Source organism: Taeniopygia guttata, chromosome 4A (assembly GCF_048771995.1).
Source record: "Taeniopygia guttata chromosome 4A, bTaeGut7.mat, whole genome shotgun sequence".
NCBI classification, from domain to species: domain Eukaryota; kingdom Metazoa; phylum Chordata; class Aves; order Passeriformes; family Estrildidae; genus Taeniopygia; species Taeniopygia guttata.
Genome location: NC_133029.1, coordinates 5,290,333 through 5,301,043, shown reverse-complemented (window position 1 = coordinate 5,301,043; position 10,711 = coordinate 5,290,333). Strand labels below are relative to the sequence as shown.

At 54.5% G+C, this 10,711-nt stretch overlaps 1 protein-coding gene across 6 annotated transcripts in view; it reads left to right on the top strand.

Moving 5' to 3' along the window:
• The first annotated feature begins 9,624 nt into the window (after nt 1–9,624).
• The window catches only part of EDA (ectodysplasin A), a 61,631-nt gene continuing 60,544 nt past the window's right edge, over nt 9,625–10,711 (top strand). For 2 of the 6 annotated variants that reach the window (XM_030272474.4, XM_072929058.1), the window contains exon 1: nt 9,630–10,020. In XM_030272474.4, the coding sequence (XP_030128334.1) occupies nt 9,742–10,020 (279 nt within the window). In that variant the 5' untranslated portion in view covers nt 9,630–9,741. Of the gene's footprint in view, nt 10,021–10,711 lie in introns of all 6 variants that reach the window. The other 4 variants (XM_030272471.4, XM_072929059.1, XM_072929057.1 and 1 more) reach the window with 4 other exon arrangements.

Here is a 10,711-nt window from a genome sequence, read left to right as displayed (position 1 = left end):
CCACCAGGGTCCCACCGGGACGGGCTCCCCCCAGAACCTGCTCTAAACCCCAGCCACTGTCCCATGGGGGTTGTTTTCCTGCCAAATCCAATCCCAACTGGAGGCCAGAGAGGCGGGATGGAGGGACAATAACCCTGCCTTAACTGAATTTGATTTCGTAACCTTTCTTTATATTCTTTTGTTTCTTGCTTTCACATTTCTTGCCACGGGGCTCACCTCAGAACAATAGGGGCGAAGGCTGTCACCAAGAGATTCATCAGACAATAATGACTCAACCAGGGTATCCAAATTTTGCCCAGCTGAAGTCCACACCCACACATAATCTGGAATTAATTCCTCTGGACAACAGAGCTCGGCATGGAACAGAGCGAGGACACCGCGCTCCAAATTGAACGCTGCGTGCCAGGCTGGGAAAGGCCACGGCATAAAGCTCTGGAGTTACACTGTGGCCATCCCCATCCCAGGCTGGAAACCCTCTGCTGGGAAAGAAAACCAGGAAAAGGGGAAGAAATTGGATGGGGATGTTTTAAAAAAACCAAATTGGTGCAGGAGACAAATGGGGGAGGCACCAGCTGTGCTGGAGAGGCAAGGCAGGGAGGTGGGGTGCAGGAGAGGGAATTTAGGGGGCTGGTGGGTCACAGTGAGAGGGGCTGGGGGTGATAATGAGAGGCCTGCACTCCCCCAGTGTGCAGCAGGGTTCTGTCTCTCTGCCCTGCTCAGGTGAGACCACACCTGCAGAGCTGCCTCAAACTCTGGCACCCCAAAATCAGAAGGATCTGGAGCTGCTGGAGCGAGTCTGGAGGAGGCCATGGAGCTGCTCCAAGGGCTGGAGTCCCAGGCTGGGAGAGCTGGGGGTGCTCACCTGGAGAGGAGAAGCTCCAGGGCAGCCCCAGAGCTCCTTCCAGGGCCTAAAGGGTCTCCAGGAGAGCTGGAGAGGGACTGGGGACAAGGGATGGAGGGACAGGACACAGGGAATGGCTTCCACTGCCAGAGGCAGGGTTAGATGGGATACTGGGAAGGAATTCCTGGCTGTGAGGGTGGGGAGGCCCTGGCACAGGGTGCTTAGAGAGGATGGAAGATGTTTGTCCCCCCAGACAGGAAAGAACCCACTGGAGGCTGTCCCCAGGAAGCCTCAGGTTGTCCTGCTGCAGGCAATCACAGCAGCCCAGGTGATTCCCAATTCCAGAGTGATTCCTCCTGGGTGTGCCCTAAACTGCCCCAATTTGAGAGCTCTGGGCCCCAGCTGGGCTTTAGGGACTACAAAAAAGGGTCCTGGGCTGGTGAACAGGGTTGGGATACAGCATCAGCCTTTTCAGGAGGGGGTTTGGGAGCTTTTCCTTTGGGAATGCTGCTTGCAAGATGTGTCCTGGCAATCCTGCTGCTGTCTGTCATTCTGGGTGCTTGGGGAGCGGTGTTGCCACTCCTGAGCTCCCAGGGAAGGGTTTTGGTGGCCACGTGGTGCCCAAACTGCTGCAGCAGCTGCAAATCCACCCAGGAACGTGCTGATTCCCAAGGATTTGATTAGCAGGGATTGGAGTTAAATGGATGTGAATTTTCATGGCTATAGGGCTGTGCACATCAAAGCTGGGAGGCATTGTGGGGCCAGGGAGAAGTTTCTCAGCTGTAAATTTGCCTCGTGACTCCATAAAAATTGTGATGGGCAGCATGGAAAGAATTCTGCTGGAAAGAGCCTGGGAAATGCTGCACCCCCGAGAAAACAACACAAAGAGCTGCAGACCCAAATCAAAGTCCAGGCCTGGGAATGTTTTGAGGTGTGAGATGGGACACTCCAGATGCTGAAGTCCTGGGTGGGGTCTGGGTTTTGAACCTCAGCCCTTCTGGATGTGGGTTAGGAATTCTCTTTTATGTCTTTATTTATAGTTTAATAGATGGCACACCAGCTCCTGCTTTCTGGGTTATCAAAAAAGGAAAAGGACCATTTTCAAATGTGTATTTCTGAACAATTTCAGACCTCCTGCAGCTTCTCCATCCTCCCTGAGCAGAGGAGAACTTGGGATTCATGGAAATCCAGAAACAGGGTTCTAAAAATGTGCTTGTGATCCTTGTTTTTGACACCAACACTTGACCATGGTAGATTAAGAATTCTGAAGAGAGGGTTCCTCTGCTCAGGAATGCAGTTTCAGGATGTTTTCCACCTACCAGGAAACTCCAGGATGATTTTAGGCCTTTCCAAGTCTGGGCATTCTGGATACATTCCAACTGGAGCTCCTGATGTTGGCGAGTTCTGCATTTATTTTTCTGGCATCCATCAGGTTTTTTGGGTGTGTTTATGGCTTTTGTGACTTGACAATGTGATGCCACCTCAGCCAACTGATGAAAGTCCTGGAGTGAGGAGTTGATGTTATTAATGATTGTCATTTTCCACATTTTTTGCCTGAAGGACTCCTTTGTTCTCTTCTTTTTGTCTCAAAATCTGTGTTAAGTAACAGCTTACAATTAATTTTTCATTCCAGCCCCCTTTGCCCTGGCAGAGCCTGGAGGGGCTGTGGAAGGTGGGTTTGTGTGGATTTCCATGGATGCTGTGAGCCAGATGGGTTTTGATGGGTGATTTCTTTCTCCCTTGTTCTGCTTTTCCTGGTTTCTCCTTTGGATCGTGGCCTTGGATCTGTTTTGGTACCTGAGGAACATCAAGGTTTCACTGTTGTGTTTTCCCCACTGAAAAATCTGTGTCTTTATTAATTCAACTTTAATTGCAGTGAATTGATGGGCGAGAGCTGGGGAGGGTTGGGTTTGCTGCCTCCACCTCCCTCTGGTTTCTTGTTTACCCTTCACACTCAGTGTCATCTTTCCAAGGGCTGGCATTACGATCTCTGCTCTCTGTGACCAGGGACAGGACCCAAAGAATGGCTGGAGCTGTGTCAGGGCAGGTTCAGGTTGGATTTTAGGGAAAAGTTCTTCCCCCAGAGGTGAAAGGGCCCCCCTGGGAATGGGAACAGCCTCAAGGCTGGCAGAGCTGAGTTTGGACAACCTCCCAGGATTGTTGGGGTGTCTGTGCAGGGCCAGGACTTGGACTGGATGATCCTGTGGGTCCTTTCCAGCTCAGGAAATCCTGGGGTTCTGTGACTCTTCTTCCTCTAGTCTCAGCATCTTCCTACCACCCTCTTCTCTCCCTCAGCTGTGTTACTTGATCTTGTCTCCAAAACTTGTTCAGTTTGAGTTTTTTTAATGGAATTATTTGGGTTGGGATCTTTGGGTCATTTGTACCCCACTCTTGTTCCTTGCAGAATGGATTCTGTCTCCCTCAAATCCCTTCTCTGGGCTCAGAGCCCAGCCCAGGTGAACAACCAGCCCCAGGTAAGCCTGGCACAGGCTTGGAGCACAGCCTCGCTGCCAGGAGATCCCCTGACATGTTTGTACTCATAAACTTGTCAACATTCGGCTTTTTTGTCCCTCTTGGGGGAAATTACTGCTGTTCCTCACCCCATGTCAGCTCCCAAGCCGTGTTGGGAACGGTGCTAAAGCCCCTGCTGTGGGCGAGGCTCCGGTGGGAGCTGTCACTACCTCGGGGTCAGGAAGCCAACGGGAACCTCTGTTCCATAAACTGTGAGCTTTCCATAAAAGCCTTTCTAATTTGTACCAAAGAGACTCCAGCACACCCTTGGGACTGGTAAAAATAATAATAGTTTGAGTGGTGGAAGACTGTGAATTTGAAACAGAAGGTTGTGAGATCCACGAGAATTACCCGAAACATCAACGTTGGACATCAATTAATGTAATTTAGATATACAATGAGATAGCAAAGATTCCCACAAAGAACTGTCAGCTCTTACCTCTTCAGATCTCGGTGAGATAAAGCAGATGTTTCCATCCCATTGATCCAGAGGAATCGGCCCTTCCATCCGCGAGCGCGTTGCCTCCAATCGCCTGGGAATTATTCCTCACCAAAATTACAGGGTTTGCTATTTTTCAATCATTTTTTTATTCATTCTGAGATGAAATGCACATGTTCCTATCAGCAGGTTTAGCTTAGGAATGCTGCATTCCCAAAGCCAGGAGTCTTCTCATGGAAGAGAGGTGAAGGCAAATGGCACTCGGAGCTGGAGCTGTTCCCTCTGGAAAGGTCCCTCTGTAACACCCAATTTAATCTTTACTATTCCATCCCCAACAAATGGCTCCTGCCCCTTCCCAAATCCCCTCAGCCAGGCTCACATGGAGTGCTTTATCCTGCCTTGATCTCACACGGGCTCCACAGAGGAAATTGCTGCTTTAGGGCTGTGTTCTGGAGGATATTCTGTCTGAGCCTTGTGATCTTTCTCCTCACTTAAATCCACAAGTGCTGGCATGCTGGGAAGAACAAACACGTGGGGTTTTCCTTCCCTGGTTATTGCTGTCATCTCACATTAACAATCCCAAGGCTGGAAATCGCTGAAATCCCAGGTCACCTGGAAACTAAGCCCCGGATGTGGGGTCCTGTATCTGGATCAGGGCCTGGGCATGCAGTTTCCAATCACTGTGAGCAGAAAAAGACACTTCCATATGTTCTCCTTATGACTGTTCCTGCTTTGATATGAATTCCTTGGATTTACCCTTTTTAAAGCCAGGGCTTCAGTTCTTAATGCTGGAGTCACCCTGCCTTGCCCAAAATGCTTGGAAGTTTGAGTTTATGCCAGAACTGAGCTTTGGAAAAGGGCCTGGAGTGGCAGGGAAAAGGGGAATGGCTTTAACCTGGCCGAGGGCAGAGTTGGATATAATTTTGGGAAGAAATTCTCCCCTGGCACGGGGTGCCTGGAAGAACTGTGGCTGCCCCAACCTTGGAAGTGTCCAAGGCCAGGATGGACAGGGCTTGGAGCACCTTGGGATAGTGGAAGGTGTCCCTGCCTGTGACAGGGGGTGGGATGGGATGAGTTTTAAGGTCCCCTCCCACCCAAACCATCCTGAGAATCTATACAGGGGCTAGAGCTGTGGCCCTGCTCCATCTGCAAAGGGCTTTAGCCACTTTACATTTGTCTCTCTTAATGCAGAAATTGCATCTTTAGGCTCCAATCATTATCCAAGGAATTTACATCTCTAAAGAAAGAGACGCAAAAGCCAAAGAGGCTGAAATGGGCACACATGGGCCACAAACCTGGGGCAGGGGATTTCCTGGAGCTCTCCTGTCAGAATTCCCCCTGCCTGGACAGGACAGCAGTGGTGGCACTGAGGTTCCAGTTTCCTATGCCCACTACACGGTACTTCTGGCAGTGGGAAGCTGTTCCTGTGTCCTGTCTCTCCATCCCTTGTCCGAAACCCCTTTCCAGCTCTCCTGGAGCCCCTTTGGGCTCTGGAAGAGGCTCTCAGGGTGTGGCAAAGCTGCTGCAAACCCTTGTGCTGTGAGAGCAGTCCTGGTTTAGGTGGGAGGCTCTGCTTGAGGGGTTTCCCACCTGGACAGGGTGTGGCTCTGCGGGGTGGAACCTTTTCCCCAAGGAACCCCAAATGCAGAGCTGTGCTCCTGGGCAAGCAGGCCTGGAAAAGCACAGAATGCACAAAGTTGGAAAAGACCTCAGAGGTCATTGTGTCCACCCTAGAAGCCCAACAAGACCATGACACCAGGAAGGCTGGAGAAATCCCTGCTCAGCATTAGGGTACAGCTCCCTCCTTTCCCTTCTCCTCCTTTTCCCTGCCTTTTGGTGAGCAATCCGAGGGGCAGAGCGGGCTCTGGGCTCTCTGGCAGAGCATCTTTCATGTATCACGTCTGCTCCTCGAGGCACAGATCGTATCCTCTTTCCCTGGCACCAGCACAGCCCGAAAGTGGCACCCCCAGGACAATGCCTTGGCCGGCCCCGGCGCTGACCCGGGATGTGGGAGCCGAGGGGTCGGGATGAGGGGGCCAGGAGGCACCGGGGAGGTTGAATAACGTGGTGTGGAATATCATTGTTCCAGCCAGGATGAGTAAGAGCACAGCTGAGCCTGGTCACCGATGGCACTGCCACGATTCCGGGGGAGGCAGGGGCTCGGAGACGGCTGCACAGTTGAAAATCAAGACAATGAGTCTATAAAAGTTTAAGAACTGAATAGATCCCGAACATTTGGTTTTCATTATCACCAAATAACATATAAATAAACATACAACAGAACCAAGAGCAGCATCTTCCTCACCCCCTCTGCATTAAGTTGTGTTTAGGCTGAGCTCGGCCTCCTTGGCCAAACCTCCTCCCGCGTGCTCCAGGATGGAATCGTGGGGCTGCCAGGCCCCATCTTCCTTCAAAACACAGCAAAGCCTGATCCAGGCAGGAAAATGAGGTGTCAGTGTGCTGCTGCTCCTTACAAGTCAGCAGTGCAGGGGGAAATGTGAAAATAAGCCCAGCAAGAGTCGACACAGCTTTTTTTTTTCTTGTTGTAAAAAGCCCATCCCACTGCCTGCCATGGGCAGGGACACCTTCCTCTATCCCAGGCTGCTCCAAGCTCCCTCCATCCTGGCCTTGGGCACCTCCAGGGATGGGGCAGCCACAGCTTCTCTGAGCAACTTAGTGTTCATTGTGAGAATTCACAGAGGAAGATGAGAGGGATTAGATTAGAGACACTGCGATGTCCTGAGAGGGGAAAGTTTTTGAAGAGTCCCTGACAGAGCAAGGAAAAAAGCCATGAATGTGATTCCTTAGAAAAGCAAGATGTACTAAGATGAACATATTGCTCAATCCCTGCCCCTGTGGAAGCAGTTGGACACAGTTACCTTTCCTGCATGGCCAGAGCTCACAGTTACTGAAAAAACAATCTTAAGCAAAGCAGATTGTATGGAACATCTTAGATCTCACTGAGGAAGAGGAATCGAGACTGCAGTGCTGGATGGAGGCTCCATAAAATCAGGATTCTCCTTCCTAAGGGCTTGTAAATGCCTGTGGATGTGCAGTTGGAGTGCCAGGATTTCAGGTTTTAGGAGACTTTATTGTACTCATGTTGTTGAGAACATCACTGAGAGAGCAAGGGATGGCTTTCCTCAAAAGAAAGTCAGGAATTCCAAAGCTTTTAGGTCACACATGTTAAACTGACTCTGCAGCCGCTGCAGGAATTGCAGCTGCTGCCAAAATGTAAATGGGAAATGGGCTCAAAGCTGCTTTACATCACTCGAAGATTCCCTGATCTGTGGAATTCACATGGAGAGGGGCACTCAGACCTGCCACCTGTGCTGTGCAGAGCTGTACCCATTCCAAAGGGAAGGGAGATCTCCTAAGCTACAGCAGCTTCCTCCCACCTGTGGTTAAATCCTGCTGGGATGGGAAGGCAATGCTGGAAAAAACCCAGCAAGCTTGGGAATCGAGAGAAAAAGTCATTCCAGACATGTCCTCTGTGTGTTCTCCTCCTCTGCAGCCTCTGCCCACCCTCCCCAGGACCCTCTCAACTGCTCCTTATTTTCCCATCCAGAGCATCAGGGATCTCTGTCCTTTCTGCATCTTCCCCACCCTCCTGCTCCTGCTTCTCCCGGACCAGGACTCTTGGAGCACAGGCAGGATACAAAAAACCACTTAAACCTGTGAGGTTCTTCATGCAGGTAATGAAGTTTTTCAGGAATGGCAGAGGAAGAGGAGGGAATGCTCAGAACAAGAGGAATTAAAATCCTGGAGAAACTGGAACCATGGGCTGTGGGGTCCAACTGGTCGGGTGTGAGGATCTCATTTATTAATTATGTATTAATTCCATCATCACAAGGGATTCTTTTTTAATTAGTGGGAAGATGGTCAGCTCTAGGAGGCAGAAATCCCTCAGCCTGAGGATTTGGCCTAAATCCCTGATGAGGTCGAGGCAGGAATGGAGAGCTCACATCTTCCCCCTGACCCAGCCCCAGGCTGACCTGACCTCTAAAATTCACCTTCAGAGTTACCTAAATGACTCTGGAAAATGGGATGAGGCTGCTGCAAGTGTGGGTAGGTCCATTTAGGATTGGGGTTGGGATTTTCATCTTCATAACCAGGATTCTGGTGGTGCAGGAATTGGTCTTGGTGATCTTTGCGGGTCCCTTCCAGCTCAGGATATTCTGTGATTCTCTGAAGACCAGTAACAACACTAAGCACTCAAATAATTATAAATGTTCCTAAAATAATTGCAGGGGTTTGAACAGAGGGTTCATTTGTGTTTATTTGCTTTTTGCTCCTCCGTTGTTGGGGTTGGCAGCGCTTGATGCTTCCAGTTTTGCTCTTCCCAAATATTAGGGAAACATTTCTTTCTTAAATGAAAACAGAGACTCTCATGGAATTTCATGTCTATGACACAGGACTTATAGGAAAAAAACCTTATTGCAGGAAAACAAGGCCAGGAAGGGCTGGAAAAGGTCGTTCTCCTCCCCAAAGGCAGGACAAGGCCACCGTGGGATTCTTTATGGCTGTGATCTGTGGCATGAAGACCCCACAAATTCTCAGACGATGTGTTCCAGGCCTTGGAAGGGTTTCTCATGGAAGGGACAGCCTCGTGGGAAACTCACCCTGCCCCCAGGTCTGGGAGCACAGACCTGGCACGGGACCACCCAGCTCTGGGAGCCCACCCAGGGGGGCTCAGCAGAACCCATGGCAGGGGTGAGCTGGTGACAATCCTTGGTGCTGGCCCTTCCTGGAGATCTGGGGTTGGCTCTGACATCTCCCAGCACTGCTGACCCGCTCTGCATCTCCTGATCCTCCAAAACCAGCTGGAATTCTCCTCTGCAGTGCCATTAACACCTCGTATTTAACCCCAAATCACATCCTATCCTCTTCATTCCACCTCTGGAGTTTGTTCAGAACATCTCTAATTCCTCGATTCAAATTTCCTGGCAGCCTGTGAGCATCACACAGCGCCTTCATCATCTCATTATCCCTCTCGTTATCAATTAAACCCCCTGATTGGAAATAGAACCAGCACAGGCTTTGCCAGCTCCTTTTGATGAGCTTTAATGTCCTTCCAAACCAAACCAGGTGTGATTCAATACCACCCTTCCCTCTCGAAATCCACTCCTCTCCCTGGTTCACTCTTTCCCAGGTTGTTTTCCAGCTTCCATTAGTCTCCAGCAGTGACACCCAACCTTTAAAAAGCTGGAGAAGGCAGCGACAGCTGCCCCAAAACGTTCACACAGCCCTGGGCACGCCGGGCTCGGCCGTGTCCCTGGGCAGAGGGGGACAGCGCTGCCCTGCCCGGGGATCGGTGGCGTTTGGTGCCTGCTCCCGGGAATGCTCCGCTGGCTGCGGAGACAGCGACTGCCGGGGCGGACCGGGATCGGGATGGGGTCCATCCATACCGGGACCGGGATCGGGTCCATCCATACCGGGATTGGGATCGGGATGGGAATGTCGGCCGGGACCGGGACTGGGCCCTCCTGAACCGCGGTGGGCACGGGCCCAGCCATCACCGTGCCTGTCCGTAACGGGACAGGGATAAAGGACCGGGACCGGGACCGGGATAAAGGACCGGGATCGGGATCGGGATCGGGACCGGGACCGGGACCGGAATCGGGATCGGGACCGGGATCGGAACCGGGATCGGGACCGGGACCGGGATCGGTCTCGCAGCGGGGCGCGGCTCCAGCCGAGCTGCCCCCGCCCTCTAATTTGCATAACTCCGCCTCACCGTGCTGCCGCCGCCGCCCGGGCCCCGCCCCCGGCCGGACGCTGAGGCGGCGCTGCCGCGGCCGAGCCCCGCCCCGCCCCGCCGGGCCCCGCCCCGGGCCGGTCCCGCCCCCTGGCGGGGCGCTGGCGGCCCGGCCGCGCAGCCCGCGGTGCCCGGCGCGCCCCGGGAGCAGCAGCGCTGGGGCCGCTCCGCGCCGCTCCGCCCGAGCGCACCATGGGCGCGGAGCGCAGGGCGGCGGCGCCGGCTCCCCGCGGCTGCGCCTGCGGCGGCGGCGGCGGCAGCTGGCGGCTCTTCCTCGGCTTCTTCGCGCTGTCGCTGGCGCTGCACGTCCTGACGCTGGGCTGTTACCTGGAGCTGCGCTCCGAGCTCCGCCGCGACCGCGGCCCGCAGCCCGCGGCCCCGCCGCGCCGGGACGGGACGGCGGCAGCGCCCGGAGCGCCGGCCGGGGGCCGCCCGCAGCGCGCGGCCGAGGGCGCGGAGCGGCGCCAGCAGGTGGGTCCGGCCGGCGGCGGGGGCACCGCGGGGGCTCCGCGCCGCTCGGGGCCGCCCCCCCGCTCCATCCCCGCGCTCGGCTGCCGCGCTCCGGGGCGCTTCGGGACGGCCCCTCGGGGGAGTTTGGTGGGAAAAGTGGGGAAAAGCCCCGAACTCGCGGTGCGGGGGTGAAGTGCGGGGGGAGCTCGTCTGGGCTGGGGGTGACGGGCTGCGGGGCCGCCCGCGTTCCACCTGCTGCTCGCCGTCTCCTTGTCGCGACAGACCCGCCGTGTGTCCCGACAGCGCAGCCCTGGCCGGGGCAGCGGCTCTGCCCCGGCCTTTGCGGGGTGTCCCGGGGCGCTGTGCCGGGGAGCCCCGCACGGTTCGGCCCCGCAGCCGCCGTGAGCGCCGGTCCCGGTCCCGCACGGCCTCCGCTCGCTCCTTCCGTGCTGTGGCTGCGCTTCTCCCCCAGCCCAGGTGCTTCATCTTTTGGGTGATGCCTCGGTGTCCCCCCGCAGCAGCTGCTCAGCCTCTGCAGCACAGGTGGGCAGCAGCCTCCCGGTTGTCCCCGCCGCTGTCCCCAGCCCTTGCGGGGGTCGCCTGTCCCGAGAGCCTCTGGGAGAGCCGGAGCGGAGCTGGGGCCTCCTCTCGCAAACTTAGCTCATTTTTTCCAGGCACGAAACTTCGCTGCGAGCAGGATAAGCTGGAGGAA